Consider the following 15033-nt stretch of genomic DNA (forward strand, 5'->3'; position numbering starts at 1 on the left):
CCGATACTCATCCAAGTACTCACAGATACAAGTACTGATACATTTTTGTTTGTCATGTTTTTCTTAAACAATAAAGACTAATGAGTTCAGGACAGTGATGGAGCGCCAGAGCCAGGTCCCAGCTGCAACCCTGGTAGTTCTCGTGAGAATGCCAAGTATCGGCACTGGTATCTGAACCTTCCTCGTTCTAACCTTTCTCCCTTACTATCCAAAACTTTATTGATAACGGAAGTCAAAACGGTTTTGTTTAATTTTGGATCGAGTAAAGGAGGGATACAACCCCTCAGCTTTTTTGCCATCGGTGTCCCACTGGGGAGATTTCCCATCACATCCTGTTCGACAGCCGCAACAGGAAGTGATGAAATTCCTCCTAAAGCAAGCGGAAATCCCTGGAGGTCAGCAGGGTCACCAGAACTAGTGTCCCCATGGGAAGATTTCCCATCTATTCCTGTTCGGATGACAACCCCAAATTTGGCATTTCTTTTAGCTTCACTTGCAGGACAGAGTGACTGCATCTGCAGGGGGCCCAACGCTTGTATCTCTGTAGCTGGCACTAAGACTAGTGTTGGCAACCCAGAGGAATGGGGACGTCGCTCAAAAGGTTGGTTGCTTGACCCGAAAAAAACGTTGCATTGGAAGAGGTCACCTGTAAAGCTGGGTATTGTTACCGGCTGTGGAGGAGCAAGGAACCTCTGGCAAAGTGACCACCGGGGGGGAATGGTTTCCCTTTGCAGAGACATTGTCAATTTGCCTTGCACGGTCAAGGTGACACTTGAATTTACTAAAGGACTTACGCTTCATTGAAAAAATCATGTGAATATTCACTTCAATAATCCAATTATGTGAAACGCATCTGTACAGGATTGGGCATTCAAAGTAAACAGGCTTTGCATTTCATATGACTGAATAATTCAAGGGACTATTCAAACTATTTGAGTGAAGACTCGCAACTCTTTTATTAAATGCACCTCATTGTCACCAAGCTTGTAATGTTTACATAAGAAACAAAAAAAGACTAAATTTCTGGTAATGCACTTTGCACATTAGCCATGCCACACAAATGAGGATCCTATTGTTGGAATGGAGTCACTTTGTCATAAAAGCAGATTTTCTTGGAATACTTCACACATATCCAGGTTATTTTCCATCTCTCATGTCAGCCGCTCCTTGTAACTCCGCAACCCGACGGCTAATGTCAATCTTCTTTGCTATGAATTTGTGTAATCACTCAGATACTGCATGGAACAGTTTTACTAGCATTGGCTAAAATTTGAGCTGTCGGTGGTCCTGCTGCAACTATCTGGTTTAACAAAAGTCCTTTATTCAGTTGACTTTGTTGAAGGAGTCGGGCTTATAATGGTCAGCCTAAAGCTGGCCACTCACAGCTTGAATTTTGTCCGGTCCCTGCTAAATTAGCATTATTTCCAGCTGTCAGTGGTCCTGCTGCAACCCATACCCTAAACATTCCCAGGGTCTATAATGAGATAATGGACAACTAAGGTCAGGAAGCAAAAAACCCTCTTCCCTACCCATCCAAACAGTGCCAAGAGACAATGGAAGAAACAGGCTGTTTCCTTCAATGCTGGTCAGATAGGAAGTTAACACAATGCTCACTGCCCAACACTACTTGGTTATTATGAGTGAGAGGCATGGTTAGAACATCGTGAAGAAAAACGACTTCTTACCTGTCTTAGAAGTAATAATCAGGTCTATATGACAGCAGGAGGGGGTCTCAGAACCTGCGCAGCCCACATAAAATTATATAAGGGCCTTCAAGTCCCAGACAGTCCATCTACAGCTGACATCTTCACTTCTACAGCCATGTGGCAATACAGCACCCACATTTACAAAGACCAAATAGGTAGTAAATTGATGGAGAATTTAAACTTTCAATTGCATTTTCTGTTAAAATTGCAAAGTGATCAAAGACATAAAATGGGGGCTTCAAACAACTGCAAGGAGAGGAGATCAAAATTGCCCCGATCGAACCCAGTGTAAAAACTGGAATGCTGCTGAAGATATTGCTGTAGTTTTTGTTTTGTTTTTCAATCTGTCTTCCAATAAACTGTATTGAAGCTGTACATTCAGTGCTCATTTTCAATTTTACACCACCATTGGCCAAATGACTAACCAAGCTTGTGGGTATAAGATTACTTAGTTTTGGCAGTTTAAATTTTTTTGGTTTTCTGGTGGATGAAGAGCATTTGAAATTAGCTGAAAATGGCCATGAGTATGGCCAGTGATTGGGTTTTAAGACAGCACAGGGAGACTTCTGTTAAAGTCAACACATAAAAGAAAAAAAAAGGTTCAAGGTATTTTTATATGTTTTTACACAGTTCTACTTATGACTAAGCTGTTAAACTCATTAGCATTTCAATGTTGCATTGAAAAGCACCTACGGTCCTTCAGTCCGGTTCAATGTGACCTGAATATATTAATTTCAAAAAAGAGAGTTTGATGCGAGACTTTGTTAGTGTTCATCACAACCGGAAGATGGGGTTAAACCATCTCATGTTGATATGAAAAGGGAGAGTTAAAAGCACGCACAAAGCCTATTCAAATTATACAGCATAAGAGTAGAATCTATAATACATAATGCATTTCTCCGCAGTAGGAAGAAGATCGCTTATGCATAGCCTTGGTTTCCATGGGTTTATTATGCTCCATTTGTTCGCCTTCACGCCCCGGCCTCTCTTGGGAGTCTTTGTTACTTATCAAACACAGTCAGTAACCCTGTGAGAGACGGCTGCCACAGCTGCCGCATATTGCCCAAGCTTTTAAGTATTTACTTTGCCAGTTTTACGAGTTTGGCCAAGCTAATGGGCCGTTTTATAGAAAAGGGTTTGATAGGCCTACAAAAAGTAACGCAAGATATACACCCGGGAAGGTGAAGACAAGGGGCATGACTTCATAAATTATTGCCTATATGTGGATCATGGCGTATAGAGTACAGGTCTGTTCAACTTCAGCAAGAAATTGGGAAACTTCTTCCTTCATCTGTAAATTATGAAGTTGTGGGGGTGGGTTGCCACCCAGCGGTCTTGGTGACCTTGAGAGAGACAGGAATTGCATTATGCGAGCGTAAAATGGGTTTCGGGACTCTTTTGGTACAGTTGCTCAGCATAATACTTTCAAATTTCATTAAACGTTTATCACTTGAAGAACTATATATTTGTATCTTCCTTAAAAAAACCTCCTTCATAGCATTTGCTTATTCATTAGAGCTACTCTAAAATCTTTATACAGTATATTATATATATATATATCTATGCTCAATGGAAATAAGTGTGAATGTGATTTTGAAAAATTATTTCTCCTTCGTGTAGATTGTAATTATTTATGTACATGGGGACAGCCATATTTGGCCATTAGAAAGGGGTGGGCTCTGCTGTCTGCTTTGCATTTGTTGTTCTACACCGCTCCTTCCCTCAACACTCAATAAAATTCTGAATGTCCCTTGAAGATAAATATATTGCGACTAATATCTCAGAAGCTGATACAAAGACCCTGTGAACTCTACCTATTCAAAACTGACCATTCTTGTGACGCCTTTGGATTCTCTTTATCAATACTTGAGAGATTGGCACCGACATTATGCAGATGTGGTGATGCTCCCCATGGGGTGTGCCCATGACAGCCTGGGCTGACAGGAAGTGAGTTGAATGATGTTGTCTGTCACTCAACCCAGAAATCAAGCAGCACTGCACTTGGAGTGTTGAGTCTGTGGGGGACAGTGCCAGAGAGGAGGTGAGTGTTGCAACAAAGTGGTTTGTTTTGTTTTTTTACATGCCTAGCCATTGACTTTCACACTTTTTTAGTCTACTGTTTTGCTTGAATTTAACATGGCAGCTTTTTAAGTGTTCTTCTAAAAAAACACCTTCAATTCTGTAGCTAGATAATCAGTGAAAGATAGATCTGCCTCATTGTATGTCAAATTCTCAAAGCAATTGTAGTATGGAGAGCCTTAAAATGAGGAGACCTACAAATACTAACAGGGTTATTCACAAAAGGGTGAAGAGTTTGGAGAAGACAGGAGAAGTGAACAATCTAGGCCAAAATAGCGGATTTGGAAAATTTCTCCAATTCAGCTCACTTTCCCGTTCAGCTACATTGTCCTAGATTGTTCACTTCTCCTGCCTTCTCCAAACTCTTCACCCTTTTGCGAATAACCCTGCAAATGCTACAATGGCCAAGAGAGGTCCAAAAGGCAGCACAGTGGCTTTGTATTTGGCTTGCAGCGCTGGGGTTCTCGGTTTGCATCTTGGCCAGGATACTATCCGCATGATCTCCCTGTGCTTAGGCAGGTTCCCCTCGCATACTCTGGTTTCCTACCAAAGACATGCTGGAAGGTTCATTGGCTCCTGTCTAAATCAGCCCTGTATGCATATTAGATAGGGACCGTAGACTGTAAGCTCCTTGAGGGCAGGGACTGATGTGAATTGTCACAACTATAGAAATGCCTATAATAAATAAATAAGAAGTACTGGTGTAGGGTAAAGAGATAACCACACACACGTCTTTCAGTGTGGGGGAATAACCTTCTAGCACAGGGGTCGGCAACCCCCGGCACGCGTGCCCGGCTTGGCACGCGAGGCCACATCGGCTGGCACGCAAACTAATTTTTTTGCATTTGAGAGCTTGCTCGAGCCGGCTGTCAGATTGAAGTCCCACCCACCTCCCTGACGTGACCAGTTGACGTTCGTGCGCGGAGCCGCACTGAGGAGGCCCTCGACGGTCTGCTCGAGGTCCTGCCTGGCGGATTCTTTACCTGCAGCACGCAGGACCGAAGGAGGAGAATCGCTCACCCGCCTGCCGGACTGAAAGGATCTTCTGTTCCCCGCCTGATTTTGTCACCATACTGCCCATCATTAGTCAGAGCACAGTGCACAGAGCAGTGGCGGATCCAGGATTGCAAAAATGGCACTTGGTGTGTAAAAGGTTGCTGACCCCTGTTCTAGCAGAATAAAAAGGCAGCATGATCTGTGTGCAGAAAATTATACAAATCTATTTGAAGCGCAGAACGCCGGAAAAAGACGTAAAAGGAGTAAAAAGGAACAGATCCATCTGTGAACATTTATTGCTAGCCTTTTATACGGAGAAGCTGGATGCACAGCATGTCCCCATGTGACTAACCACAAAAACATATATTAAAGTGAAAGCACTTTTCCCAAATGCTTTGCGGTTCACCTCCTCCATGCTGTAATATTCCCCAGCGTTAAGACTTTCATGTTTTCCTTTTAGTGGCTATTTACTAAACTTAGAAAAGCGACCTATGCTTTAAATACGTAAATCTTCCTTTAAATCTCTTTTTTTAAATGCCTTCCTCGTCCTAATAAAAAAAAAAAAAGGCTACTTACCCTCTCTCCATGCTTTAAAGCTGCCCTCCACATCCTCCTTTGCTGCCGGTTCTCTTCCAGGATGGATGATGACCAGCGGCATTCAACCCACTTACTTACAGTCCAGGCTGTCCCGGACACACCCCCTGGCAGCGGGTCATTTCACAACCTAGGCTCACAATGGAATGCCGCATAGACAGGTGGTCGCATGTCACAACAGAAGCACCGCAAAAAGGACCGGTCATCACAGAAGGAGAAGGGAAAAAAGGGACTCTGCTCACATTACTTTGAAGAATCCATATGGAATTAAAGAAAACCTGTTCTCAACTTACAAAAAATGCAGGTAAAAGCACAGAAAGAAAAAAAAAAAAAATCAAGCATTTAAAGGCTTACCCATCATGTATCCGTTTCCAATTATTCATTTGCCACGTGCCTTTAAAACTTGTTAGCAGTTTTAACTACTCCAGGAGAGTCAATGCACTACCATGGCCAGGAGGGGGCTGTGCTAGGGAGTTGACTCTCTTGTAAAGACTCCTTGCAAATCATAGCTCTCTCCTAGTCAAGGAGTGTAATTACTGTCTGTGCTGCCCCAGTTACTACACCCCTACACTAAACCTCCCAACATAACCTTTTATTAGGGATCCACCAAATGCAGATAGTACAAAAACAGTCGAAAATGTGGTGCATCCCCAGCCTCGCTCCTCTACACTGGGCACCACCTGGAAGCTTCGGTCTGTGTCCCCTCTTATCCTCAATGCTCTCCCCTGCCTGTGTCGGCAGGAGCATAGGGTATCAGAGGACATAGGGCCGGTCCAGCTGCCTGCGCCCAGCAGGGAGGAGAGAAGTTGTACTACGCCCTCACCTATCCCGCTTAAACCCGCTGCACCTCCCCAAGATGATTCCCTGGCGCCGCCCACTCAGCTCAAAGCAGTGAGAAGATGTACAGCGACATGAACAGAGCCATCTAGTGCTGCACAGAGGTAATGCACCCCGCTGACCGATGTCAGTGTCTGGGGACAGCAGACACATGATTGAGAGTGGGAAGGATCAGAAAATATGTGAAATATTTGCTGATCTCTCCATGTACTGCTCAAACCAGTGTGTGATCAGTTCTGATCACACCAATGTTTGTAAATAACGGAGGACATAGTATTTAGTTACTGTGTCCCCAACTATTAATGAATATTAATGAACTTCCTGTTCATTCATAATTGTGGACATAGTAACTGATTGTGGACATAGTAACTGATACCGGTACTATCCCCACAGTTTATGAATGGACAGAAGCACTCCGTGTCCTCAATCTCTTTTTCCATTTCAAACGGTAAATATCAGGGGTCTGCTGTTTAGACCGCTGATATTTCTCCAAAGCCCTTAACAGTAAATTAATGAATAAAAATAATTTTTAAAAAACAAAGTAAATTGTGTCAAAAAATTGATTTTTTTACATATTCATCAACATCAAGAATGAGAATTTGCAGATTATACGGTAAAGATTTTGTTTTCTTTTTTTATCTATAGAGGTCTTTGGAGTATTTTGGAGAGTGTAGGATTCTTCACTAAGGGTCAAGTGAAGGTGAAGAGGAGGAGGAAGATTTGAGGCATCGGTAAATATTTGCTTGTTCGTGCCATTCACCTGTTGTGTTTTCAAGTAAACACAGACACAACATTCAGTTTGCTTGTAACAATATAATTGCATCTCTGAATGACTTTATGGTTGTATGAACAGTGTCCACGGTACAGCATGATAAACATCAATAAATCTGCGCTATGACCGGTCTGTATAGAAAATGTAAGAACATCTGCAGATAGCATTTGCGTCCCCATTCACACTAGTCTAGCACATCGCAATAACGCACATTTGTCGCGAGTCACACATAGGGCAGTCCATCTATTTAAATGGCCTACGTGCAACAAATGCACAAAGAAGCTTGTGCACCTTTTGGAGCTTCAAGCCTCTTTCTTGCATTATCAGTGAATGGCACCTTAAGCGTCCTTTTTTCACGTTTCGTGAACACGTGCAAAATTGTGGATTCATGCGCTACACAAAAGTGAAAAAAGTGGGCTTACAAAGTCCAAATTCTAAAACCAAGAACACAAAAGTAACAAATGTAGCTAGTCATTTGATAGACATGGCGGCTGCATTAGTTTCATTTTGCAGGCTTTTTTTTTTTTGCGGATTCTGCCAGTAACAGTTCCTGTCCTACAGTGACAACTCTCACTCACTGTAATGCATCTATGCAGGAGCAGCATTGTCACAATAGGCAAACACACTGGACTGCACCTGGAAGCCCATTTTAAGCTTCAAAGCACCATAACGCAGTAAAATGTCAGTAAGGATGCACTGTGTTTGCAGATTTGCTCCAGAACTGGTCCAGACATGGCGTGACCATTGCTTTAATGACGAAAGTTATATCCAGGTTTTAGAGCAGCATATGCTCCCATCCAAATGGGTCTTATTCAGGGAAATCCTTTTATATTTCAGCAGGACAATGCTAAACCACATACTGCATCTATGACAACAGCATGGCTTCATAGTAGAAGAGTCCGGGTGCTTAAGTGACCTGCCTGCAGCCCAGACATTTCAGCAATTGAAAATATTTGGTGCATCTGGAAATTAAAAATATAAATAGCCAGGACTGTTAAGCAGTTAGAATCCTATAGTCAGGCCAAGAATGGGACAACATTCCTCTCCCAAAACTCCAGCAACTGGTCTCCTCAGTTCCCAGATGTTTACAGAGTGTTGTTAAAAGAAGAAGGGATGCAACACATGGTAAACATGGCCCTGTCCCAACTTTTTGGAGACGTGTTGTTGCCGTCAATTTCAAAATGACTTTTATTTTATTTTATTTTCTCAGTTTAAATATTGGATATGTTTTCCATTTTCTATTGAGTAAAAAATAGGTTTATGAATTTTGCGAATCATTGTGTTGTGTTTTTATGTAGGTTTTACACATTGTCCCAACTTTTTTGGAATTGGGTTGTATTAGTGGCCCCACACCATTCAACAAAAGTAGATTTTTTTTTTATTCAACTTTTGACAAAGTCAGAGTCAGGTGAAAAATTGTTGAACGAACAGAGACTGCAGCCAATCCAAAATTTGTAATTATAAAAAAAGTCTCCCCCATAACATTCATTTTAAGGTTTACATACATACTTTAATGTGCTCCATATTAAATCTAAAAAAAAAATCGAGGATAAATATGTAACTTTAATCGGTCCTTATAGAGGACTCTGTATTTTGTAGGCCATTAAATTTAATTATGTGGGTACAAATTTCACTGGCATCCAGAAAAAGATTACTGTACTTGGTACAAAAGTAACTAAATGCACTAATTAGGGAAATTGAGTAACTGGAACGGTTTAACCTAATTATGCTGCATTCAAATTACGCCGAAAGTCCCTGAAGAGCAGAGGATGTTAATACTAGGAGTTAAACAGGATTAAGACATTGCACTCAACCAAGATTACTAATCACTATAGCCAGGATCCCCCTCCAAGGATTTCCCTGGTAGATAACTCAAGTGCTTTGTTAGTGGAATAAGTTTGGGAAAATAACAGACAGTTTGCTGAAGGTTGTTGTAGAATCAATCTGTGAAAGGTGAACCAATGATTTCTTCTTTAACAGCTTGTACAGGTAACCACACAAAGAGCAATCTGATCATTTGGAAATGAAGAAGCAGACTACTTGGCAGCTACCAGACCTGTGAGGCATAGCTGGAAAACTTGTGTAACTATTCATTAGGGGTGCATGAATACCGATACTAGTATCGGTACTGATACCGAGTATTTGGGTGAGTACAAGTACTTCCGGTATCATGAAGCTGGGCGGTGAGTCATTACACGCTGCCCAGCTTCCTAATTGGCCAAGAAGTCGGCTCCATGCTCCCTCATCACTAGGAAAGACACATGGAGCTGGTTTTCCTGCCAATTAGGAAGCCGGGAGGCAAGTCATTAACCCCCCCACCTGATTGGCCAGAAAGCCTGTTCCATGATTCCTTGTCACCTGGTGAAGAGGAAGCATGGAGACATCTTCCCGGCTAAGTCATTACACGCTGCCCGGCTTCATTAATGGGACTTCCGTTATCAGTATTCGGTATCAACGAGTAACGAAAAAAAATATATTGGTACTCTTACTCGATACCGAAAAACCGGTATCTGTGCATTCCTACAATTCATAAACTACAAACAATATTACAAAAATTCCACCTTGTCCAGTTCTTTGTAAGGTCAGTCTTGCATGGTTTATTCATGGAGATATTATGCATGAAATGTTTGTATCCTATTTATTAGGGATGCACTGATACTAGCATCGGTGCCGATGCCGAGTATTTGGGCAAGTACTTGTACTCGCCCAAATGCTCCGATGCCTAGCCCGATACTTCTGGTATCACTTGATGATGAGGGAGCATGGAGCCAGCTTCCCAGTCAATCAGGAAGCCAGGCAGTGTGTAATGACTGTAATCGCTGCCCAGGTCCTGATTGGTCAGGAAGCTGGCCAATTAGGAAGCCGGGCGCCGTGTCATTACACGGCACCCGGCTTCCTGATAGGCCGGGAAGGTGGCTTAATGCTCCTTCGTCGCCTCATCCCTACTATTTATGCCCATTTATCAGGATGGCAATACACTCTGAGATTATGCGGCATCTCAGACAACATTCAGTGGTACTGAGAGACCTTCACTTTTTCCCCACAGATAACTGTACCTAGTAAGGAAATCCATGCTAGAGACACCCACACCGCGCTGGAATAAGTATAATAATCAATTTTGAGTTAGACATTTAAAACACAAAAAGCCTTAGAATCTAAAGCCAAAGACAAAATTGTAACACATTGCAACTTTTAAGTCACCACATCTAAGGAATGCAATGTATTACATTTTAGTTTTTGGGTTTAGATACACTAATGTAAAGACATCAACCAACTCTCAATTTCTATAGATATGCAATATATTTTATCTACATTACCCAAATGAAAAAGGAACCCTTATAGTATAAAAAAAAAGGCAAAATCACATTTTAGGGTTCCCCTTTTCTCAGTTATTTTTGCAATACTTGTTGTAAAAGAAGGTAAAACCTTTACCTGAGTAGTTTTAGCTCTCCGCCCATGCATGCTATTACTGTGGCTGAGCTTCAAGTTAGTGGCTCCTTCAGAGAGACAATGGGACTTTCGGCAAGGCAGGGTGTTATAGTTGCTGTATGAAGGTGGCTCGTCTGCTGAAGCAGTTGCCGGTTTGCGTTTCATAGACTCAGGGGAATGTGAAACCAAATTTCTACAGTAAATCATGAATTTCTTCCTGGGGACTCCATTGATGGAGTGTGGGCTCTTCTGTGGGTACAAGTCGCTGAGAGAGTTGGCACGTTGGGAAGCATCCAGTTGCTGAGGGGAGTCTCCAGGATCATTCCGAATGGTTTCATCACAATCCTTTTCTTCGGTGGAACATAAAATTTCCTCAGTACTGGTTAAGTGTTCTTGGCTCAGGTCCGAGAGAGAGAACTCTAAGCTGTCCTCTCGCCATAGGTCGGCAGATTTGGAGCGTTTTTTCTTGAAACTGGCAGCATCCAAGAGATTTGGCCCGTTCGTCATGTACAGCTGAGAGCGACCGTTCCCATCTGTAAAATAGGCAGATTCCTCCCCGTAGAGCCTACTTTCTTCAGAGTCCTGCATGCTCTGCATGGAGGCTGCTGTGAGGACAGTGCTGCTGTTAAGACTTGGCGTAACAGAAGAATCGGTATGATAGGAGACCGGCCTCATGCCCATATCTACCCAACCTCGGCTATCATAGTCATCCAGGTTGGCATCCTGAGAGTATGGCTCCATGCCATTTTCTGCTAGAGACTGTGGGATGCTGGGAGTGCTGCTTGACCTATTGCTGACCTCAGAATTTCGGTGAACTGGCTTTCCCGATGACGCATGACGAACACGGCGAGAGGCTTTGTTGGAGATGCGAAGTGAACGGGATGTGTGCTTACGCGCAAGGCTGGGATGTTCTTTACCGTACAATTCATGCTCTACATTTTGGCTTTCTGCGTTGCCCATGATTTCACAGTCTATTGACAAAAGAGAAAAAAAAAACATTTGTAAAGGTAACAAATCACATGTCTAGAACATAATCAATAAGTTGGTTATTTTAGCGATCAGCAGGAGGAACCCCACACAAATACCGGATTCAAAAGTTTAGTAAATGTGAGAATGGCAAAAAAATTTAAATAAAACCAGAACCATGTGATTTTTCTTTGATGTTATTCTGACATTCCTGGTTTAAAGAAGATCATTAAAAGTCACACGTCACATACATCAGTACGACACATGTAAGCCAAGTTAAGATTTTTTTAATCTGGATTACTTTCAAATGGCAAAACTGAAATAAAAAAATGTTTTCAGAAGTCTAGAACAAAAACACAACTTAAGAAAGATAATCTCAAATATTATAAGCCATATAATGCACCATTTACATGAACTACAACATATATAAAGAGAAATTACAAGAGAACTATGGGGTAAGTGTTATTCCCCATAGTTCTCTTTGGGTCCTCCTGTGACCCTAAAGCTCAGTATATAGAGGGCTATTGCTCCTTTAAATATAGATAGGACTAAGAAGCTCTGCCCAAGTGGAATAAAGAAAAGAGGGAGAAAACAAAAGTGGTTCTCTGTGCTTTAGGTAGCGAAAATACTGTATATTGTAATGTTGGGCTTGAAGCTTTTCTGTTGCACTAGTTATTGCATTTTATAATAAAGAAACCATGTAAAATACAGTCCTGAGTGATTATTCAGAGACAATAACAACAATCAGGGGTGCATATTAACAATATAATAAAGAGATCACATTATGTTGTCTATTCTTCTTGGTGCAGATTAGACTAAAGGTTCAGGTGAATCTGAATATATTAATGGTGGTTTCCGAACCTCTCAGAATATACACTATTTCTCATGAATTTAATTTCCTTCTCTGTAGTCTGTGAAGTGATTGTACTCTACATCAGGTAGAACAAAAAGAGAGAAAAGAAAGTGCAAGAGTAACAATGAGCTAGAGGGCTAATATCCTTCCCTTAAAGCAGGCCAATCACCATTGAACCCCTGAAACACCTTTCCCCAATCCCCTATTCAAATTTCTTTTGGCTACTTTATGGAGCATATGTACAGTATTGCTTCTAGGAGAAAGGGCACATAGAAAAAATAAGCTGAAGACAAGTATTTGTAGCAATCACAAGGCGCCTGCCTTGGTTTATAATTGATCCGAATGCTTTAATGACCTGACACATTGACTTAAACAAGGCAGTAAGCTCATTTTATTCTTTGAACGAATTAAAAAGACAAAAAGTTGGCTGTTTCAGTTCCTCGAGGAGGAACATACATCTTACCCCTCTCAAGCCTTTCTTCTTTTACACTGCACAAAGCAAACACAAGGAGCGATTCAATGTACAAGGTCAAGAACAGCGGCCTGTCTTCTTCACGCTAATGATCTGCCCACAGTGTGGCCACTTCCAGCGCATCACACAAATTGGTCAGCTGGGTACAATAGGCAATTGGAAATGCAGTAAAAGTTCTCATACTTAGAATGGATGGGTGACCTCAATTAAAATCAGAAGTACCGTCAAGGAAGAATAGCCAGCGAGCGAGGGAACGGATGCTCCAGCACAAAAGGCAATTGTACTTTCCCTGAAGGTAAAGTCTATCTTTGGATTGCACTCTAAGCTGGCTACTTTTTTTCCCCCCTGATTTCTGGAAGCTATGAACAGTCAGGAGAGACACAATGTGCACAACGTTTTCAGGGACTGTCTGCTGTAAACATTGTACTGCTTAAAGAGGCTGTATTAGTAAAGATTCTGGTGACTGACCCTGACTTTGGCTCGAACGCAGGAAACCAGGCTTTTTTTGTGTACACAGATTGTCCGATCTGAACAATCCAGTTGCTTGGCAATCCAGTCTATGTAGGGTGCAAATAAAGTAACGAAAAAAAAAACTGACTGCACAAGCAATGCAATAATGGAGTTTACAACCCACCCAAACTATATCTAAGAAGATAAAAATTGGGTAAGAATTTCAAAGTAGCTGTTCAATACCTGCAAATTAAATAATTGAATCATAGACCTAGAACAAGCATACAACAAAAATAAATAATTCCGCTACCTTATTTCTATACTTATTCAACATCAGTAAATACTGAAGCCAAAGGATTCACATGGCAGCCAGGCAATTAGAATTTTCTGAAGAGGTAAGCAATCCCAGTTTCCATAGTTTTCTCAACATGGATTAAAGTGTAAAATTACTAAACATATCCAGCCAAAAAAAGGTTACTGTCCTTTAGGTGAATATGTGCCAAATAGCAAGGAGTTGCCTTTCATGAACCCCCACCGATCAGCTATATCAGGGCATGCAAGAGCAGCTCCAAGGTTGCTGGAACACTGGGATTTGCCCCAACTTTTTAGCATGATAAAGCTCCATTGTAAAACCACATGAATTCCAATTGGCTTTGAATACCAGGACCTGCTATACACCAAAGACCAAGAGAGTCTGATAGCTCCAGTGGTCACTGAATTTCTTTTACACAGTTTTGAAAATGCACCCAAAATATAATAAAAGTAGCTCATCAGGATCAGTGAAATAAAACATCTGGTATGAAGTGAACCTTTAGGTCTGCATCTCTGTTTAAAAAGTGCTGTGTTGCCTGTCTGGAAACTTGGAATAGCATAACCATAATATGAAATATAAATAAAGCCCAACAAAAGTTTTATCATGTAATTAAGCAAATCAAATCCTCATTAGCTCGCCCCCAATTCTCAACAATCTCTTCTAGCCGCAATTAAATTCCCACTATGTCGCACTAGTGGAAACAGAGAGAGAGGAGAATGTAATATCACCACTCCCAGGTAGGGCCATATTTATATGACATGCTGTTCTCCAAAAAACCTGAATGACACCACATTTGTACAAGCTCCTCCCATTTTGTCAGATAATTTTGTAAAGACTTGATGCTAGAATGTGTTATTGCAGGCAGCATAGTCTGCTTTATACCCCTTACTACTTTCAGCTGTTCTAAGCACCAAACGAGAAAGGAGCAATGGCTTCAAGTTTCCTGAAATTTAAAAGTCCTCTGACTCCTTTTAACATCTCTTTTCTCCATTCTTCCTACCGTTATCTTGCTGAATTTAGCTTTAAAATGTCCAGAACTGGCCAATGGGGAAAAAAAGTGAGAACGTTATCACATTAGAGGTATAGGGCAACATTAAGCCTCAAAATATTAACAAACGTTTCTGCCCTAGGCACTGACATTATGGTATATACCTGCCACCTCCCCTCAGGAAGAGTGGCCAAAAGAGGAGCATAAAGCAACATGGCCACCACCTTCTGGTTTATTGAAGATTAATGGCAGGTTCTCTTTCAACATTAACCTGCAAAGCTACATAAACAAGGTTTCCTAGCAGTATTTCCCTGGAGGGTAGGTTTTCCTGACAAACTACAAACACTCCATGGAAAGGCTTAAATGACATGAAGTGTCAGAATGTAAAAAGGCTGAAAGTGATACAACACAAGTTATCATCGCAGACAGGAAGCACAGTCACCTCTGGCAGAATGTGAATATATTCTGGGTCACACGGCATAGGGCCCCTCAGGTTCCTGGTCATTCATTTCTGGTTTTGAATGCAAAAGTCCTGTAGGAAAAAAAATAGGAAGTAAATATGTGGATTTTTAGAACAT

The 15033-nt window shown here is 41.5% G+C and overlaps 1 protein-coding gene across 1 annotated transcript in view; it reads right to left on the bottom strand.

Moving 5' to 3' along the window:
* Window positions 1-15033, bottom strand: part of TIAM1 (T-cell lymphoma invasion and metastasis 1) — a 191095-nt gene that overhangs the window by 105756 nt on the left and 70306 nt on the right. The window contains exon 2 of the mRNA XM_018557457.1: window positions 10417-11384. Coding sequence (XP_018412959.1) covers window positions 10417-11384 — 968 coding nt within the window. The remainder of the gene's footprint in view (window positions 1-10416; window positions 11385-15033) is intronic.

The sequence above is a fragment of the Nanorana parkeri genome, unplaced genomic scaffold, assembly GCF_000935625.1.
Source record: "Nanorana parkeri isolate BGI_ZX_2015 unplaced genomic scaffold, ASM93562v1 scaffold284, whole genome shotgun sequence".
In the NCBI taxonomy this organism is placed as follows: Eukaryota; Metazoa; Chordata; class Amphibia; order Anura; family Dicroglossidae; genus Nanorana; species Nanorana parkeri.